The sequence below is a fragment of the Phaethon aethereus genome (assembly GCF_964289735.1).
Source record: "Phaethon aethereus genome assembly, chromosome: 3".
In the NCBI taxonomy this organism is placed as follows: domain Eukaryota; kingdom Metazoa; phylum Chordata; class Aves; order Phaethontiformes; family Phaethontidae; genus Phaethon; species Phaethon aethereus.
Genome location: NC_138576.1, coordinates 85834936 through 85850581, shown reverse-complemented (window position 1 = coordinate 85850581; position 15646 = coordinate 85834936). Strand labels below are relative to the sequence as shown.

Here is a 15646-nt window from a genome sequence, read left to right as displayed (position 1 = left end):
GGAGTGGGGAAGGCACCAGCTGCTCCCCTCCTTGAAAGTCACCTCCAGCTTTCCTCAAAAGTGAAGCAGCTGTGGCTGCCTGGAGGCCCACTGGTGTTCTGGGTAAGTAGCAGGAGGAACCTGCAGCAGGAGGAATTTCCTCAATTTAGCATCAAATGCCAATAGAGGTGCCAGCAGAAAATGCAGTCACTCTGCTACTTAAAACTTACCTGAATCCAGGGGCAACTTTTGCAGAACAAAGCAGCTGCTAGCTCTGAGACTTGAGATACATGTTATAATGCAGTAGTATGTGACACAAGCTGTCATTTGGACCTATGGAATTAATAAATGTGGTAGGAGATACATCACCCATCGTTAGTCTATACTTACTTTGCTGGTGTGATAATCCATGTTTATATATGAATGGCTATTTTTCTGCTTTCCCTTTTGGGTTCTACACTAATTTTCCAGAATTCTTACCTCGCTTTGCCTGCCTTCCATGTCTTATTACTATCTTACTGGCCCTGAAAAACCTCAAGTCTCTTCAAATCTCAAAAGTAAACACTTTCAGCCAAAAAAGACCAAATGGCAATTAAGGCATGCAGCTACTTCTCACTCCTCCCCCCTCCTCAGTCACGTATTTCATTGTATTTTCATCACATATCTGATATGTATACATAGTATAGATGAATTTTTAAAAATGTAAAATAAATGAATTTAAATACTCAAGAGGCATTGCTGATTGTCAGGCAATCAATTAATGGATTTGCATAATCACTACAGCATCATTTTAATTTACATATCTGTATGTACACGCAGACAGAATGAAAGAGCAAGAGAGGGAATTTTCTATGTTGTGCCTCAGGAGAATTTTCAAGTAATTTGCCAGCTTTGGTTTCTGATTATCTACTGCTAAGATAAAATACAAAAAAGACATGTATAAAAGACAAGGAAAAATATTTAAACAGAAGGAAAACAAGTTGCTAAATGTTGAAAAGTATCAGTGACGAAAAAATACTGATTCATTCCTATAATTTTCCTCTACAGGCCAATAGCAGACTTTTTCATATTTCTTCATACTGCCTGTTTGCTCTGGGAGGGATATTGTTCCTACACCTCACACATGCAAGCTACAGCTTTCTGGGGAAGAAGGTCTTGCTGACCTATGAAGACAAGAAAGGAGAGAATGGAAAGGGAAGAGGAAATTAAAACCTTTGGGAACTTGCCACACTGCCAAGGGAAAAAGCTAAACAAAGCAGTGTGGCAAGTTCCCAAAGGTTTTAGGGGTTTTTTTTTTCCTGCTTTGGCTTTTTTTTAATTTATTTTGCCCTTCTTGCAGCGGATTCACAAATCATTTGGTCTTTAATATTTCTCCCGCTTGCCAGAAAAGCAATACAGAAGTGTTTCCTATTAGCAGGATACTTATCTTTTGTGGCTCTCCATATCTCACTTCATTTCATTCAGGATGCAATTACCTTACAAATGGAGTTATTGCACTTTTTTAAAACTTAACGGAAGACTTCTAACTCCTGGACTGTGAATGGCTCATACGGACTGCTTTCACAGCTTTTGCTTTAGCTTCTTGACTCGCCAGTCTCATTTCATCACCAGTGGAAAGACAGATCACAGTACCTAAATTGGGCTTCTGCTCAGCATCACAGTTAAAGGTGATCACCTCTCTCTATCCATTCCACAGACAGTCCAAGGAAGTCAGCCTCAGAACAGTAATGATGGCTTTAAAGAATATACCTGGCGCCTTAAAAAAACTAAATTGAACTTTGTACTGATGTCCCACAGGAATCGCAGTTTAATCTTTGTTTTGAGGCCCCGTATTAAATGCCAGTTGGTCCCTTTCGGCCTACATGCTCTTCACCACTCAATATGTCAGATAATAAAATGTGATCCTCAGCAGATTTAGATGGAAAACTTTCATGCTTTGGAAATTAAAAAGTGTTCCAAGCATCCATGCAACTCAGAGAATGCCAAAACAGATGGGTGCAGAGAAGCGCATATGCCCCACGCTCACACACAGGGGCAAGTAAGTTAAGGGTTTATTATTTTGATAACAATACAAGTGTAAAGAGCCTGCGCTATGCCTCCTTGCTGGCACTCATTCCATTTTCATACTATAATGACTGCTCAGTCAACGATGCTAAAATATGCAACAAAACAAAAAATGAGGTGAATGGTGATCAGATTGTTGATCCAGTCTCCAGCATCGCTACAGAAACAGTTGTCAGCCCAAGTGATAGGGTAGGGCTGTGCAGTGTGGGAGCAAGTATGCAAGACAAGGGGGCACAGGGATTCTTTAAACACGTACTGGTGCCAGAGATCCTACACTGTGAAACTGTGATACTGCATTGCTGCATCAGCACGGCACTGTGCCTTAGATAACAAATTTAATAGAGGGGATGCGGTAAACTTAACAGAGCAGTAAGTACATCTGGGCCAGAGACGGCTTTGTGTTCAGCCTGTTTAGAGTAGGAGTGGAAGGCACGCAAATCTATCTGCTCCTTCCTACATGGATGTAATCTGACGTGTGTTAGTAGCCATACCTGACATAGCACAATGTCTTACAATGACAGGTTCCTCCCTGCATATAAGCTACGACAGTACCAGTAGATTTTTCTCCTGTGCTTCCATCCAAGAATTAAAAACTTTTTTTTAAATGCTAATGAATGAATTTTTGCAGCTAATCCCTCCATTTTACAGATCAAGAATTCCAGAAACAGACAATAAAAGCCTGCAGCTCAGCCAAGAGCATCAGCTTAGTCTCCTGGCTTACTAACTATGGCTTGCTGTTACATGCAGGAAGAAATATTGAGTGCATGGACAGACATCACCTTGCAGCAACTGGCTGAGAACCTGGAAGAGTTGCCTCTTGCTCCTGCCTCCCTCACAGAGGGAATTACATATTATCACTGTGTCTAAGCTCATGCCAGTTGCTGCCAAGGAGAACAGCAGGGTTAGTTTAAATGGTTTTAATGGCTGATCTGAGGTATCCCAGACGCTCTGCCTTTGGGTGATACAGAAAGTGTTCAAGCACTGCTCCTTAGTCTGAGCACCCTGGCAGTAATAAGCAGCAACAAGAAGGGCAAAATGAGAGAGAAGGGAGTGCAGAAGCCTGGCCTGCTGCTTTCAGGAGCAGACACGAGCTGATGTATCTCAGTTTAAATGCTCCAGTCTTGCTTGAAGAACCTAGCTGTGAAAACATTAGTACATTGTACAAACTGTGATCAGAGAGAATGACCACTCTGTCCCACAAGATATTCCTTTTGCTACACTCTTGATTTCCATCAGGAAGCCTCGGAGTCCCAGCATGACATGACAGAAACTACCGTTCATTTGCTCTATACTCTGTATTCTCGGTATTTTTGCACCAGCTATCAAACAAGCTTCTGTATTCTTAAATTTCATTTCCACACACAAATTGTCTCTTCAGTACCCTCTGCTGTCTGTTCAATGCCTTACCGCTCAACCTTAACTGCAGTGGTTTAGGGTAGTGGTGTATTTTTCCATCTCATTTCATTTAACCAAGCAAAGGGACCAGCCACCCCTGACTGCCTGTGTAACTGACAGAGAGAGCCAGGCACCTCTGAAATGCGGCAGAGCTCTTCTGAGAAAGTGCCTTTGGGAACTGCCTGTCTTGCCCTGCTGATGATACACTCCCCAAAAAAGGTCTCTGTTATGTGCCTAAAGATAGATGGTATGGATTTGGACTCAGATGGCCCACCCAGTTCAGTCTCAAAGGAATAAAGGGTGAGTTCAAACAAATGCTCTGCCCAGAGAACATTTCTTGGGATTTGGGAGTTCTAGATCTAGGAACAGAACACATTTGGTGAATGATACTTGAGGAACCATATGGGCTAGGTCAAACAGTTGTGGAATCACCAAATGCTGACAGATTTCTCCATTATTTCTACAGATGCCCCTATCCCACTTAATGAATCCTCTTGCTCCAGCCACAGTTACAGTGAGCTCCCTGAGATCAAGGTTTGGAAGCCAGAATAAGGACATATATAAGCCTGGAGAAATCAGAAGACAGGAAAAAAAGACTCATAAATCAATCTAAAAGGGCCTAGCAATGTGAACAGAATACAGCTAGTGCTTCTCACTGTGATACTGAGGTTACAGCCAGAGTTTTGCTTTAAGGACATGTTACAAGCTGCCCCCGGAATGGACAGCGCATCATTGAGGCTATGGAACCAAAAGCAGTCGGATATCATGCTAGCCACATCACTCCTTCATATGGTAATGGCTATGCAAAGCATTATGCAGATATATCCATGGAGTTGCTAGTTCTAGATAGACCTTTGTCCTTTTTAACAATCATTTGAATCTCATAGGAGGCATAGGTTCATTTGCAATGAGAGCCTGCCTTCTTTTGCTCAGAGTTTACATCTGGCAGCATTTAGCTAGCCAACTGCATGTTTTTATTTAACTACCCAAAGAACAGAACAATAACAAAGTAATAACTTTAGTAAATAACATCCCACCCTCACTTTATATGTTCAGTTTCTCCTCAGCTACCATAATTCCTTTTGATCACTCTCTTAACTCTACATCTGAATTTTAGAAACACAGCTGCCATGCAGGCAGTCTCATAATAAAATGAGAGTAGGTCCCAGCCACCTGATAGTGATGCCAGCATTTGTCTTGCCTGAATAATATCTCCTAAAGATAAAAAAAATCCCAGATTGGATAAAGCATGCCCTAGAACCCAACCTCATTTCTAAAGGAGTTCCTTATTTTTAATAATGTATAGGAAAAACATAATGCTCTGAAAGAAGAAATCATTATCTGAACACCCACTGAAACACAGACATTTCCATTTAACCTTGGAGATAAACTAATCTTAGAGCCCATTTATACCCCGATCCCTCTCCAGATGTCCACAAATTTCCATCCCTTGTCCTTTCACAAAATAGGTCAGGAATCAATATTAAGGGATTTTTGAGGCACCCATATATAGAGAACAGCTCGTACAATTTGGCCAAGGGTCTCTGTCAGACTTCTTTGCAACGTGAATGCCTAGGACCTAAGTAAGGTGCATTGCCAAGTTCTGTCACATACCTTCTGCACCAATTGACACAAGTTTCACTCCTTTGCTGGCGATATAATCCAGAGCTTTGTTGACATTAGCAATTTTATGGAAGCGCATCTTCCCTCTGTCTGGTTTCGGTAGTCTTTCCCCTGCAGAATAACAAAATTAATGTGTTTATTCTTACATACACCTGGCTACAGACACCCAAGTGATTAGAACTCGAATGAGTGTGCCCTGAACCCTGTCTAAAAGTTAGCAATTATTTTAACAGGCATTTTTCTGAAAGAATGTCAAATGGGTCTGAACAAAACCCTGGAAAGAAAATTCAAATGTTGAAACATCTGACTGAGATCTTTCTGATTATAGCAGAAACACCAGAGTAAAATTTTTATGTTTGCCCTAACCATCTGGAAGATATGTGAGTGCTTCCTGCTACTTGGCTTCTGGTTCCTTGCTACTGTCTGCATTAGAGTAGCTGAATATTAAGAAGGAAGGATGTTCTCACAGCTCATCACTCCTACCTGCCTGATTGTAAAGAGAGGCTGGACTCTATCCAGCAGATTAGCCATAGCATCCTTCCACATCTGACCAAGAAAAATGGCTTTTTACAACCTCATCTAGTACAACAGAGCTAATTTCAGAGCATAGGCTGATGTGTTGAATAAACTTATCTTTTCAAATGATCACGAAGACTAATAATTCCTGAAAATATGACTCTCCATTTCATTAAGACCTTTCCCCACTGAAATGTAAACAGTCTTTTCCATAAAGACATCTTAAAAATCTCCTTGCCTTTTTTCACCTTTATCGTGTCTGCAACTTGAGCTATTCCCTTCCTATTCAGGGGCATTCTGAGTGTACCTTGAGGAGTGCCCCTCAGAAGAACATATAAAACGGGTGACATAGTGAGTTTACATCAGTTAGTCAAAAGGAGTTCTTGGATGTTCCACCCTTCTGAAAAATGAGACCACAATTTACTTGCAACTAAATATTGATCTACTTTTACTTCAGGCATTCACTTTTGAAAGCATTGGTCCATCCAAAAAAGTCATTAGAAGCAAAGCAAAACTTTTATATTAGAAGTGGAATAAAATGAATTTGTAACCTAAGTGTAAAGGCTTTTTAATTGTTAGGGGTTAAGACAAGGTCCTCAATGTTTGTGGTTTGTCCAACAACACTGTGATGTCAGTGATACCCTGATACACTGCGATATCCTGGAACACGAGCACAAACCAGAAAATTTTGGAGATAAGGCAAAAGCAGAGCTTTTTTTTCCTCCCTTTGTTATACAGTTTTTCATCTCTCACTTTTCAGCCTACAGTTTGTATTCACTGTTCTGAATTGTTTACAATTTTTGTTCTTTTAAGAGTGTTCCAGCTAGCATGCTGTAAATACATAGTAAATTTGATTTTAACTAACCTGAGATAACTTCCAAGAGAAGCATCAGTTTGAGGCCGTTTCTGAAGTCCTCCTCAATGTTCTCAATCTGCGTGCCTGCTTTCCTGAGGTGGGAATTGCACCAGGCTGTAAACGTCTGTAATAGTAATTAAAAAAATAATAATACTTATCAACAAGGCATTTTCCAAAACAGCTGCTAAGCCTTCTGAGTAAACACTGCACCTGAGATTTTCACTACTGCCTTAGAAATTTGGATGTCCAACTCCCATTCATTTTATACATGGCGCTGAGTTCAAAATTCTTATCCCAGATATTCATGAAGATGCAAAGAATTGCTTGATTAGAAGCAATATTGTGCTAGATTATGCTTGTAAATGCATCCCCAAAAAAGATCTACACATAAAAGCTAAATTTGTCTAATAGTTATTACTACATTCAACATTTTAAGAGCATGTAATTTCATGTTGGGACTTATCTGTTACACATTATTCCTGAAAAGTAAGATTGATATGGTATAAAGGAAGCTGTGTGATAGTAAAATGTAGGCAATAGCAAGCACAGAAGTAAAAACTTCTACTACCTAAATTTATGCCATGATAAACAGTTCTTATACAGATTATCCATGCCAGGGACAAGTAACATGCATTTCTCACAGGCAGGAAGTTGTGAGAACACTCTTCAGGATTAAGTAACTGAAGAGAGACTACACAGCAAGAATACCAGCAAAATTGCATCTGCTCCTACTTGTAACTACAGTGAGAAACCGAATACCTTTTGAAAACATGGACAATTAGAATGGATTTTGAAATTTTACAAACTTTTGCAGAAGTTTCACATTCAGACTCTGCATATACATGGTCTGCCTTACCAAGGGTTTTATTTTTAAACTGTATTATATAATTTTCAGAAAACTATCACAACTTCATGAAACACACAAATGCAGATACTTAAGTCTGCAGTGTAAAAATGGTCACAAAGCAACCATGAGCATTTCTCTCTCCATGGAGAATAACTAAGTCTGCTTTTACTTGCACAGATGAAAAGAACACCATCGATCTACATAGGTCATATACACATTACCTTTTGTATGAAAGAAATCAAAACATGAGATACTATAAAACTGAGTAGTTAAAATTAGTCTGTTTTCAAATATCCATTACTTCTCAGCCTTCTGACAAATTCTCCTTACTTTTCAGTATCTGTTAAGGTATATAAAGCAAGTTTGTATTTACTAGGTATTGCACCAGGTATTTAAGTCTAGGTATATAACAAGGCCATATATTTTGGTAAGTTAGACTTCAGCTATTTAAAATTGTCAGATATTTGGAATTCCCTTTCTTTTGCTATTTCAAATTACCATAGTTTTAAAAACATTTAATGTAAACAGTTTAAAAATAAAATGTATCCTAAATCTCCATTGTCAATATGAAATTTCCTTTGGCCTTCTTTTTCCTTGCTTGTTTTTTTAGGCTATTTAATATATGATCTCTCAGAAGCAGGATAAGAAAGGCCAGTACATGAAGGCAAAAACTTTCCCTGGAACGGAATCTTGTAAATTCTAGACAGATTTCATACTTTAAGAAGATATGGACTGAATTTTCAAAAATGGTCTATTCTTAAAAATGCAACTTTCTGTTAAAGAATAACATTTTTATTGTTGTTGGGTTTGACTCGATTTATGTGAAGAACTTATGTGAAGCTTGCTGCGCTCTTTTCTCAGGGCTCCCACAGTGACAAGGAGTAGCTTGCTAATCTTCAGTTTTATCAACGTCTCCTTTCCAATTGAAAGAAAGAAGCAAGAAGCACTATGGGGAGCTGTGCAGTGAAATCCCTAATTTTAGATACCCAGACAAAGGAGGAGGGACAAGACAGTATTGGAAGTGGTTCTGTGCAGGAGTCCTGTTGACTTGCAGAGGATAAGTTGCAGGTAGAGGCATAAGAAAGTCAATCTGCATGCAGATGGAAATAAGCGTGGATGCAGCTGAAGCATCTCTGCAAATAGATCTATTTTAACAAAAAGATGTTAGCTTGAAAAGCAGTCATTCAAGAAGGTAAAACATGCCTCATTTTAAGGTAACTAGCTTTACTGAGTTCATGGGAGAGTGAAACCAGAGTGTGTCAAGCATCACAACAGAGTTACTAGGCACCACTACCCTCAGGACTCAACGTAATGGAGTCTTAAAATGGTATTTGGTTTGGATCATTATAGAGTTAGGATTTAGTTTACAACACTAATTTATCTGCCTCAAGCAGTACCGTGTTCTAGTGATTAGTATCTAAAGAGGCTTAACACCACATTAAGTCATTTGCAAATACTAAAAATTATAACACATTCTTGGAAGAAACAATGTTATGGTAATAGAAAAAACAGCTGAAAGCACTCAAGGGTAAGTGCACATGAACCTTGCATGGCAATTTGGCAATAAATATTAGAAAGCTGAATCAGTAAATGATTAAGCCTTTCATGAATTAAGTGATGGACATGTGCTTTTCTGCAGATGCTATTGCAGTTTGTAGAATTGTTCCAAGCACACCATGCTAAACTCAAAGAGGAATTTGGAGAAAAAACAGCCATTTCCATCTCTTTTTTTAGTCATTTATGGTGAACATTCTGAGTTCACCAATGAGAGCTCCCCATTTTTTCATTCAATTAAGTGTTTAACAGCAACGACCCCACCAGTTGAGCAGTCTTAAAATACAAACCTGATTCCTCCTGTGAAGAAAGCTACTTCCCACTTAGTTTCTTCAGAAGAAATGGAACCTGGCACTTCTAAGCTCATATATGCATATATAAAAATATATATAAAAGCAAATTAGAAACTTGTGCACCTCTGATCTCACTGTGCTCCTCTACTTCGCCTCTACAACAGCTAATTCAACTTACTGGATGCTGCACTGATAGACACAAAGCAAATTTTATCCGAAGATCCCAAAGTTTTCAAATAATTTAAATAGTTTCTCTTGAAAAGGGACATTTTTACAGCACTGAATTTGCTGAGAGACAAACTGAGGGGCAGATCACTGAATCTTGTCAGAAAAATTAAAAACATGTACTGCGTGTTCCAACTCTCAGTGTTGTCCTCTAATCACTAGATAACATGTCTTCCCTCCTGATCTGCACACTTTCACTCCTTCTCCATCTTGTTCATTTTATAAAGATACTAAGCAGCTGATCTTGCCATGATATAAAAAAGAAAAGATGTTACTATGGCTGAGTCAAGCTGTTTTCAATAACTAGTCTTATGACAGTCACTTGTTTTATGGGCTGCCTTTTTACATCTGTAGATTATTTAAGATTCTTTCCAGCAGTATTCGGGTTTGTCTTTGACATTGTAGCATTCTGAGGGATAAACTTGGGAGTTACCTACAAAGCCTCCATTCATGGGATAAATTAAGTGTTGCTAAAACACTCTACTGTGAGTGGATTCTTTATTTGGACTATCTGTATCTAGATAGTTTAGATTAGCTTCTATGTCTAGAATAAGAGATTTAGATCTTTCATCTAGACTACAGCTTCTCAGAGCTTTCTGTTTTACTAGTGCACCAGGTTATGAAATGGTGCTATCCCCCTTACGATCGTTGCCCTGTGCCTCAAGAAAAGTGTCTCTGCAGTAGACGTTACAGCAGACTCTCAGCATGTGGCTTCACAGCTTGGTGACTTCCAAATTAGCTTATTTTCCTAGGACTAAACATTGTTATAGGAATGCTACTTAAGGAAGTGTTTACTATGTTTCAGTGATGCAACTCATAAGTGACTGTATTAAAGCTACTGCAAAACTTCACTTGTAAATTCTATCACTTTCCACAATCCACATTTTATTTAACCCCTGTCCTTCTATTCTTACTGTGATACCACTCGTTCTCACTGCTTTGTCTTTAACTAACAGTTCTATTCATAGTTATTAAGAAACAATTCAAAGCATGTTTAAGTCTTGGAGATCAAGATACAGACAGCATATAGTACCCTGCAAATTTGTAATCCACTGGGGTTTAAAAGGTATTAAATGACTTAGACAAAGCAAATTCCTTTTTCTGCTGAGCTGTACAGCACATTTCAGAGTATCAGATTGCCCAGAGAAACAAGGCAGGACTGAAGGCACCAAGCTGAATACCAGGAGGGATACAAATAAGTGCCTAGAAAGCTAGACATTTCTTTTTAGAATTTATTTACCATAGGTGGCTCTGCAAATTAAAAAAAAAAAAAAAAAGAAAAATTCTCCATTCCAAAGTTATTACTACAAAAGAAACTTTGCTGATATTCTTAGATGAGAGACCACAGAAGAGGGGATGCAGGGCAGGAAGCCAAACAATTTGCAGTCCTGCAGGTAAATGTTCTCTTAATGCACTATTAATTATATACTGCTGTCACAGGTCTATTTTGGAAAAGCTAACTATAGAAAAGGGGAGGACAGTTTATGTTCTATGCCCACTTAGCCTCACTGTGAAGACTGCCAATACCATATCCTCCATAATTTGGATTCATAGATCTGTGATAGCAAAGTGTGCACCTGAGGAAAAAAAACCCTTACCTGGTAATTTACACAGGCCACTTAATTTTACAAGCCCTGGACAAGTAGAATTGCAATCAAGGGGTAGAAGAAGGAGATATCTCTAATTAACTATCAATCAATTGCAGCTAATGCCAAAAAGTAATAGGGTATGCTTGCTCTGTGGTGCAAATATTTTTACACATGCACAATGAAGGACATGCTTTGATGGAAAAAGTGGTATCTCTGAGAGCTGAATTGTCCTACACTCCTGAGAAAGCCCACACGTGCTTTTTATGTGGGCACAATGATAATTTACTTTTGATAGTGCTTCAAAGCCAGAAAACAAGAAGCAATAATAGCAAGTTTCATATGTGAATATGATAATAAGGATAAAGAGAATTTAGAAAGCACCAGTTACCAACCTCTCCGATACTGTTACCCATCAGTGGGTCACAAATCAACTTACTGCACCTGCTGAAGATACAGGGTAAATTTCTAGTTTGGTACTGACAGTGAATCAAAAATGTACAAAAATCATTTGATATAAAAATCAAACAGCAGTGTAGCTTGCATGGGCACATGTACAGGGGATGCAGTCCACAAGTTCAGGAAGATTTATTCACTCGCACTCATAATTGAAACTGAGAAGTAGATCCAGCCCAATAAAGAATTGGAGACCCATGTCCTATTTAGTACATATATCTCATAACAAAAGTTTCCACTGCCTTTCACTCTCTCCAATTCAAATAAATTTCTGTCTGCTATAATATTTACAAGTTTTAAAAACTAATATTGTTTTTAACAGGCATGTGTCTGCTTGTCTGTCCCCCTACCAGAAAGGCTACTGACCCATGAGCCATTTGTTTTTTGTGTTGCCAGCCATTCTATAACATTTACAGAAGAAAATATAGACAAAATCCAATTTTAACCTATGAAAGTTATGAAAACCATTGCATTAATAGGAAACTTAATACTTTCTGTGTCTGTTAAGTAAAGCAGAAGCACAATTCATTTTAAGTGGATCTTAAATTCTAATACCCAGAGCAGAACACACTTGAAGAAAATTAACTTCAAATATTAACATTGAAAACATTTGTTTATATACACATGTGTTATCCCTAATTATCTCAGTCTGATAGGGTTCCTTCTTAAAACTCTGCTTTACAGCCCTTCCTCTAAAGTGTTTTTCCTCTCTGCTTGTGCTAGCTGAGGATCTTCATTACTTCTAGGCTAAATGGGATGCAGTGATTCACTCTGTAGTTATACGGAACATTACTGGGCTCTGAGCACATGGCGAGGGTGTTACAGAAAGAGCTCTGCCAGAACATTCCCATTAGGCCAGACTGAGGTTTCCCCTTGAAGAATTGCCCATCTGTCTGTTATCCGTGTTTTAAAATACAAGTTGTGAACCTGAAACATGATCTCCTAGCTCCTGTGTCCACACACTGTTCTAATGACTGCAGGATCAGGGCTTTTCTCTGGGCTTGGGATATAGTCTGCACTGGCCCTCATTCTCTTAACTATTTAATTCTGCTCCCAAAAGAAGGGGCATGAAGGTGCAAAACAGCAGAAAATTGCATAGCCTTTTTAAACTAGCTTGATGTGAACGAATGACTACACATGGCATCTTATAGATGTTCGTAGAACATCTGGATCAGCTATACTTTTAGTATATTAGGTGCATGAGTATATTTTTGTGCATTGAAAATAAATAAAACCTTACATCCTACTTTTTGATTTGAATTATTATTAACTGTTTCCCTGCTCTTACTTCCCCTTGCGGTGGAAGTCTAAATGCATTGGTACATGTTACTAAAATAACTAGAGTAACTAACAAGAGAGGTGGTTCACCAGTACAGCTCTATAATGCTAGAACACTTGGTAGGCTAAGTGGGATTTTAACACTAAACACACCAGAGCACAGCAACAACTCAGATGAAGCACAGTGAAAGCGCAGTGAAGGACACCTTGAAGGCTAAGGTAAGGGAAATGTTTAGCGTGTTCCAAAAGGTCATTAAAAGGAAACCCTCAAATCACAGGCGGTACGTCAAAGCCAAATTCCTGGAAATGACGGAAAGGATAGCATAGAACCGTCTCACAAAGGAAGTTATTAGAAGCTCCATCACAAGGTCCCCAAATCCAAAGTTGGGGAAAGCCCTCCCTGCTCCAGCACATCCATCTATATAGCTGAACAGATGGTGCCAGAGATGATACACTAGCATACTCTGTACTGTCAACAGATCTGCTCTAGTAACTAAGGGAACTTCACCCCAGTTCCTTAATTTTATCCTTCACAGGAGACGCCATCAAAGGGGTGCGTTCATCACACAGGACATTGCACATGTCTTGCTACCAGTCTGCATTTTGCTTGCATGGAAGAGCTTGGGGAGAACTCAGTCCTTACAAAGCAGGTGGTCTAATCCTGTGTGAGTCTAGGGTTTCTGTAAAACATGCAACCCCCTTCCAGCACTGAATGATTGCACGTCTGTTTTACAGTGCTCACTATTAACAAAAAAATCCCAGAGCATGTAAATATCCCTTCATGAATAATTTGGCAAGGCTGAACCCCAAGAAATGTCAAGAAGATCACTGAGCCTGTTGTTACAAAGCGAGTGGCATTAGTTGTTTCTTTCAGAGGAGACAACAGAGAAAGTTTATGTTGTCCCATTGGTCTAAAATGAAAGAAAGCTCAGGAGGCAGCAAGATGTACAGGAAATTCAGTATGGGTCACTGTATGCACTGTCCTCACCTCAGCCATTTTTTCTTAAGGGAAGAACAGGAAGGAAAGCAAGGAAGTTAAGAGGTTGCACAAGGTCTTTGGAGGGGGTAAAATAGTTAAAATATTGCAAGGTTTATTAGGAACAGGCAGATAATATCTTTATTGGATCACCTGAGATAGCTGGAAAAGACAGAGAAGTTTTCAGGCACATAAGCCCATCTTTACATGTGAGAGAAGCATCAGTCTTAAGCATGAAATTCTAGGTAAGTCTTCAGACAACTCAGGACATTGATGGACCATCAGTATGATGCTACAACAGCTCTATTCCCTGAAGGAAGGTCCTTCCTTTTTCATTACTGTTGATGACACTTCTCATTTATGAAAGTTTTACAGCAGCAAGCATCTATATGATCCAAATGTGTAACTTCTCAAAATACATACAGTGACATAGGGTACCTGCTTGTATATATTTATCAGTTTAAAATAATTCTGCCTATTTTAAATGTATTTTCAATCTGAGACGTTGATATTTTAGGAGCACAAGCAATGTTTAAAATCCCATTTGAAACTAAAAAGTGTTCAGGATCTGTAGGTCAATTCTGGTCTAAATCTACTTTTCATTTGTGGAATTTCAAGAATCACTTAAATAAGAGAACCCTGCTCAGAAAAATAACGCAGAAATAAAAGAGGCAAGAATCCAGTCAAAATCTTTAGTAAAAGCATGGGCTTGGTTTTATCTTGCATTATAAAAACTGCAAGATATCTTTTCCCATTCTTATCTTTACAATATAACTGCAACCTACTCAATTTATCAAGGTGAAGGAATTAGAAAGACAAAGGAACTGTCAGGAAAAAAACCCTACTGTCTACTTCTGGTGTGTTCTTTTAATTCTGAATATTTTTAAACACACTTCTATCACTAACCAGACCAGAGCAACCACATGTGGTAAACTTAATACTAAAGGGATAAACACAGTCTTACAGGTGATAAAAGGTTTGGCATATTTTATTTACATAGAAGTGGGAAACTTCACTAGGCAATTAGCATCAACTTCCGCAGTCATAGAGTTTAGTCCTACCAATGGTGAGAAAAGGCTCACTATTAAGCAGAAGAAATTATTAAGTGTACTTCTGTAGCAATCTGCCCTGAACCATTTCCTATACTACACTTTACTTACCCATTTAGATGTTAAGATAGAGTGTATGCTTGTAACATTTGAATATGACAGCAAAATGATGGGTCTGTAGGCATGTTTCATGAACAAGCTACAATTCAAACTAATCTTGACAAATCAGTGAAATGACTTGAAGAAAGCTGGATGCAGATTAGCAAGAAGTCTGAAGTACTGTCCTCCGCCAGTAATAAATAACTGCAAAAACACAGGATAGAGAACTACTGGCAGGGCACTAGCACTGAAGCACAGGATCCGGGGATAAAAATGGATCACGACCTAACCTGATTCAAAAATGTCGTGCTGTTATAAAAGGCAAATACAATATTGGAATGTCTAAGCAGAAGAATGGTGTAGCAATATCTGAAGTATTTCTTCCAATCTCCTCAGTGCTGGAAAGGGATTAGCTGTAATACTGTCCCTCTTTTGGGCACAAAATTCAATAAGAATATGGACCATGAAAAAGCCATGAAAATAGTAAAAATCTAGAAAATTTCATCTATGAAAAATATAGAACTATTGGGCTAGTTTAACCATGAGAAGTTTGAAAAGAGACTGATACTTGTATCAACCATTTAAGAAGTCACAACAGAGAAGAGAATAAATCACTTCTCTGTGTTCACTGAAGAGAGAGCTTAAAATAGATAGTCATGAGCTTAAACAATGAGAAAGGTTTAGATTAATTTTTAACACCAGAAGCAGTGAAGCACTGGAAGAAATTGGCTGGGTAAATGTGGAATCCTTGGAGATCATCAAGAACAAGCTGGACAAATGTGTCTAGAAGAGCACAATCATGTTTACTTCTGCCCAAAAGTAGGGGAATGGACTAAATGCTTTCAAAGAT

At 38.6% G+C, this 15646-nt stretch overlaps 1 protein-coding gene across 3 annotated transcripts in view; it reads right to left on the bottom strand.

Moving 5' to 3' along the window:
* The window catches only part of ACTN2 (actinin alpha 2), a gene marked incomplete at both ends in the record, with an annotated part of 65965 nt that overhangs the window by 35934 nt on the left and 14385 nt on the right, over positions 1-15646 (bottom strand). For all 3 annotated transcript variants that reach the window (XM_081997898.1, XM_081997899.1, XM_081997900.1), the window contains 2 exons: positions 5053-5172; positions 6443-6557. In XM_081997898.1, coding sequence (XP_081854024.1) covers positions 5053-5172; positions 6443-6557 — 235 coding nt within the window. The remainder of the gene's footprint in view (positions 1-5052; positions 5173-6442; positions 6558-15646) is intronic.